Genomic DNA, 6,000 nt, shown 5'->3' on the forward strand with positions numbered 1-6,000 from the left:
ACTTCAGAAGGCATGTCATAGAGCTAGACAATTATATTGTTTATTAAATTTATCCCCCCAAAACGCTAGCATTTTCCTGCAGAAGACAGTCATAGTTCAGGTTCTCCAGAAAACATACTCTGAGATTCTGATATTTGAAAGCAGGATGTTAATTGGGGAAGGCTTTCAGGAACAACTCCTTTGAGGGATGAAAAAAGCAGGATTGAGCAGAAGGAGAAGGTGAATTTTCAAAAGAGTTAAATGATAAATCTTAACATTAATATGTGCAAGGCCCCTACAATGATAACTATCAAACATTGCTTATAAAAAAATCAAAGAGATATACCACGTGCATTAATAGGAAGACTCAAATTGTAAGATGTCAGTTCTTTCCAAATGATCTATATATTCAATAAACTTTAGAAAGCTTTTTAGTAGAAATGGACAGATTTTTAAAATGGAATTTTAAATATGAAAATGCATAAGACCTAGAATAGTCAATGCACTCTTGAAAAGGAATAGTAAGGAGAGTCACACTATTTGATTTCAAGACTTGCTATAAAACCCCAGTAATCAAGACTGTATGTTATGTTCATAAAAAAAAAATAATCAATGGAAAAGAATAGAGAGTCCAGACGAATACCATACTTATAAAGTTAATTGATTTCCTTAAAGATACTAAAGCAATTAAAAAGAGGGAAAGAATAATTTTTTCAACAAATAGTGCCGGGCAACTGGACATCTACATGGAAAAAAGAAATGAATCTCAACTCCTACTTCACATCTTACTTAAAAATAAATTTGAGATGAATCATGGGTCTAAATGTAGAAGCTAACATTATAAAAATTCTCAAAGAAAACGTAGTATGGTATTTTCAAAAACCTGAAGTAGGCAAAGATTTCTCAGATAAAACAAAAAAAGCATAATCAAAAAAAGAAAAAGGTAAACGTTACTTAGTAACTGACATTGTTTTCTATTTTGGAAGAAACAATCTTTTGGATATTAATGGCTTAGATGATAAGGTTTTTGGAAGGCATGTGTTCACAAATATTTTCTTGACATGTAGGTATTGTCTTGTTTGGAGGAGGGTGGGATTTCTGCGTTTTAAGTAGGTGTAGTGAAATTATGTCATTAAATTGAAGCAAATAAAACCTGATTTTAAAATCCTGAGGCTTACAGATAAAGCCTCTTTAGCCAGCAGGAGAGTCCCCTATGTGGTTAACATGTTTTTCCTCATTTTGTAACTGGTCTCACCAAAATTGTGGTATTGCTTTGATAGTTACCCCTTATTCCTGACTGGTTCTTTTGATGTCTTAGCATTGATGGAGCTATTCTAATGGGAACATTAAATACGTACTCTTGTGCACTAATTGAAATAAAATCGGGAAAGAATGTGTTACATTTTTTAGACTAAAATCACAAGTGTAAATTGGAAGCCAATTGTTATTTATTTCATTTTCAACAGTTTTCTACTGAGGTGTTTTGACAAAACAATTGTATCACTTAGCCAGATACATTTTAAAAAGTGACTGATGCTATAGAATGGTTTCTATTCTGAGTTCAGTAATAGCAAACTTGCTCACTTAACAATGAGAAGGTCATGCATATAGGTGGGAAGGTGGGAAGGGGATGTAAAGGAGAAGAGCAAAGATCTGGATCTGAAAGAAGATGATCTTTAGATTCAGGTTTCATGAGTTTTTGTAGCTCATCATATGGGGATAGCTTTTTAACCACAGCGATGGTTTTATGGCTTTATTTCCCTCTATTTAAATTTTTCTCACATCAAACATTAAGGACAATGCTTTCTCACAGGACTTCAAGCATTCAGTGGTTTGGGTGAAATCCCAGCTACTTTGAGGCTTCTTTGCATTCCATCATGGCATTTTCTCCCACTTCAGGGCTGAATCCTGATACATCCTTACTTAATGATATTAGACATTATGTAGAAACAATATTTTATAGTCAAAAAGTGACCCTTTCAACTCTTAAGTTCAGCCCAAGATAGTAATAAAAGTTCTGAGAGTAATTTTAGATGAAATAAATTACCTAACACATATGTCCTTAAAATAAAATACCTTGAAATTTCTATCTATCCTCACTCCCAAATTAGACTTAATGTATAGTATTTTTATATTAATAATGACTATAATGAGAAGGCAGAGATCTTTTGTGACTTTGTAGTATACAAATATGTGATGAAAGGCATTTCAGGGAATTTTATAAGTAGTAAAACATAAATATTGCAGAAAATAATCCAATGTGACATTTCTAACATTCAATTAAGAATTAAATAATATCCTTGGTAAGTAAATGATGTTAAGTTATTTAAAGTTTCGTCAGTTGCCTTTAAGATTGATTTTCATCAAAATTACTGTACTAAAGTATTTTCTTTTGTTGTACAGACTCAAATAGCAAACCTCAATTTTAAAATTGGCTCTTATTTGCAAAAAATGCTTTGACATAGTGCATTTGTTCTGCCTGGGCAGAAATAAAGGATTGTGGTATCATTTTGAAGAAGGTTGTTTGACAGAGCCTGTTTGTTTATTTGGGGTAATGTGAGCTGCATTCAGAAAATGTCATATTTTGTTTCATGATTGTATACATTCTCTCCCACTGCTCCCAGGCAAGGCTTGTAAGCAGAGAAGACACGGATTTAGACCTTTTTTCCATGACCAGTGGAAGTGCTTTGTCTGTGAAGAGAGAAAAAAAAAATCAGGCACACAGACACTCAGCAGGATCTTCAAGTAAGTTGTGGTTTCCTTCAGAATTAATTTAGAAATCACAAATGAATTGATGGAAACTAATGCCAGCAAGCATTCTTTAACAGATAAGGGGTAGGATGCCAGCAACCAGAACTGCCCAAAACTATGCATTTGAATTTTTTCCTTCTTTAAATGTCTTCTTTTGATATAAACAGAATTAAATTATTTCAGAATTAATAGCATCAGTTTTTATTTTAATTGTATTCTGTGACTCAGTGGTCTACTCCCCCACCCCCCAACCCCCATGGATTGTATTGAATTCTTTGATCATTTAGTTCTAAAAGAATTTGTTTAGGCTAATTGTAAAAAGTTGGATTTATATATCAAAGTGGTGTGTTTTGGTCTTTTGTCATTAATTTAATATATATTGTAAGTAAAGTTTGTTTTTGAAGGAAATTTTTTTTTAAATAACAGATTTTGGATAATAATTTTATACTGTCAAAACCATGCTGTTAAAAACTATTTCCATTGAAAAGATGACAGTTTATATTTCTTAATGATGACTTTTTCCAATTGTAAACTTGTCACACACATCTGTTACCTTTAATTTGGTAATATAACTATATCTATATCATGGTTTCAACAAGAATTGCATAGCAGTTCTTAACTCTGAAAAGATTGTAAACATTAAAAAATATCTGTATCTTAGGATATTTGGGGGTAATAAAGCATAATTTTTTCAAACTCTTCAATTAACTTACACTGTAGAGATTTTGAAATATCTTCTACAGTGTTATGGTATATGAGTATAAAAGATGTTTCATTTAATACCGTATTTTGTTAATTTTCCCAAAGTATACTGAACCTCAGAAGTCCACACATTAACTTACACTTCATTTTAAGGAACAGTTATTCTATAAAAAGATTTATTATTCATTGATGGTATGGTTATATACACACAAAGTCAATATTTGATTGAATATGAACAATTCAACAGTCCGGATGGTGCTCTTCAGAAAAATGAAAACTTCAAAATGGTTCTCTGACTTTTCATCCAGATGCTTGGTATTATTAGATTACAGTCATTTAAATCCATTAATACATGCAAGTTCATTTTGATAAATTTTAATTTTGTTTTAAAATTATTCTTTTAATATGTCTAACTTAAAAATATTTCCCAGCCTTCAAAGTTCTTAGAGTGCTTGGATTTTCCTTACTTAATTATAGAATCTGGTCATGAAAGGTTACTCTAGTCAATATGGTTAAGAAATATTTTAGGTTCATTCACCTAACTAAAATTATTCATTTAATATAAATTTTCTACAGCAACATAATGTGTTAATTACATCAATTATATATATATATATACTTATACATTTCAGAAGGAAATGTGCCACACATAATAATGAATATTGCCATATCCATTTTAAGCATTGCCTATTACAAACTCATATCACTTCGAAGCAGTGTAGGTAAAAAGAAACAAACCAAATAAAATTTTAACAAAAATTGCCTTGTCACTGTACAGAATAACAAAGCTTCTGTTCATAATGTACCATCTGAATGTTAAAACATAAATAACTCAATGTCAGCAACTATCCTGAAATGCACAAGCTTCATCTTTCACTTACATAGACACTGAATCATAGATTTTAGAGTATACAAGATCATTATAGAGAGTTCATTTCTTAACACTTTCTCTAAGAAACTGTAGTAAGGCAATTCTCACTGTAATTTCAATTAGTTTGTCAATAAGTGACATTACTGCAAACACTACTAATCACTAAATCTGTCCATCCTCATTGTAATTTCAATTAGTCAATAAGTGACGTTATTGCAAACACTACTAATCACTAAATCTGTTCACTTAGTGACAATTTAAGACAAGCCACTTTAGAAAAATAGAGTTTTTATTAAATAACAGAATGAATATGAATAAATACTACTTGCTGAATTATTGTCATTACTAGTTTACTATAATAGTCATGTAATATAATGGTAAAGGATGTGAGTGAGCTCAGACACCAGTTTGCCTAGATCTGTATCATGACTTAATTTCCTCATCCTTAAAATGGGAATGATACCTACCTTGTAGAGTTGTTTTAGGATCAAATGTAGCACATTTAAAATAGAATCTGGCTCAGAACAAGTGCTTAGTAAATGTTCTTTGTAATTGCTACCCACACATAGCTGTAAAAAAAAAAAATCAATTGAGGTAAGAGTAAGATATTGAAGTCTCTAGTGTCCAGTCACACGGGCTAACGAGTTCAGCTTAAAAGAAATGTACTCTTAATAGTTACTTGACTGAAAACCTTGGCATAACTTATTACCCATAGAAATCTTTTAACTCTCAGAGTCTTTGGGTCCTAGGCCCCCATGGTCCTGGGCCAACCACTTACAGTCTTGGTATTTTGAAAGCTCTTTTTCCAACAGCTGTCTCTCTCTCAAAATCTTGTCACCTTATTAAAATATTTCTTTTAGCTTTGCAAGCCAAATCTAGAGAGTAGTTTATGGGCTGCAGCTCTAAAATTCTTTCAGCCTTTGAGCTTTTCTAGGTATTTCTCTTTAAATGTTGCTGTAATATTTGTAACATGTATTCTTTACAATTAGATACATTCAGGTTTAAAAACCCCATTCCACCATCACGTGTAAGTTGTGTGACCTTGGATAAATTATTTAACCTCTGAGAATGAGTTTATGATCTATAAAATGGAAGTATAATGTCTATCTCATAGAGTTGTAGTGAGGAATAAATAAGTAAAAATATATGTAAAGTATGTGATATATTGCCTAGTAATAAGTAAGGGTTTAAAGTATAGTCCTTGTTGTTTGTATTGTTTGTTATTGTTGTATGTTTTATGTTACTGCTGCGTTACTTTAAATAACTTCAAAGTATAGTTGTCTTCCTTTTCTGTGTGTCAAATAATTCCAGAACCATACTTTCAGCATGCTATCCATCTCAAGCAATACTGTCTTTTCTTAGAGAATTTCCTGGTTTTTTGTCCTTTTCCTTTTAGGTCTTATTGCTCTCTTACAGAAGGCCAAGGGGATCTTCTGCTACCTATCTTTATAATCTATCTAATGACTTGAAAAGAGATGAAAGAGGTCACATTCTTATTTAAAAATGTGCCATTTATAAAATGACTATGCCAAGAAATTTCCTCATTTAGACAATATTTAGATTAAAATATTTGATTTCCTTAAATGGTTTTGGTTTTGGTTTTCTCGATTAATGTTCCCATTTAATACTTAAAATAAAGGATGCATTACAGTAATAATAACTTTATTGCTCTAGCAATTTATAGCTTAACCAATTTC

The 6,000-nt window shown here is 31.3% G+C and overlaps 1 protein-coding gene across 1 annotated transcript in view; it reads left to right on the forward strand.

The window, feature by feature from the left end:
• LRRIQ1 (leucine rich repeats and IQ motif containing 1) overlaps positions 1–2,756 on the forward strand; it is a 173,931-nt gene extending 171,175 nt beyond the window's left edge. Inside the window, exon 25 of the mRNA XM_060023871.1 lies at positions 2,604–2,756. Coding sequence (XP_059879854.1) covers positions 2,604–2,756 — 153 coding nt within the window. The remainder of the gene's footprint in view (positions 1–2,603) is intronic.
• Positions 2,757–6,000: the final 3,244 nt, after the last annotated feature.

The sequence above is a fragment of the Delphinus delphis genome, chromosome 11 (assembly GCF_949987515.2).
Source record: "Delphinus delphis chromosome 11, mDelDel1.2, whole genome shotgun sequence".
Taxonomy (NCBI): Eukaryota; Metazoa; Chordata; class Mammalia; order Artiodactyla; family Delphinidae; genus Delphinus; species Delphinus delphis.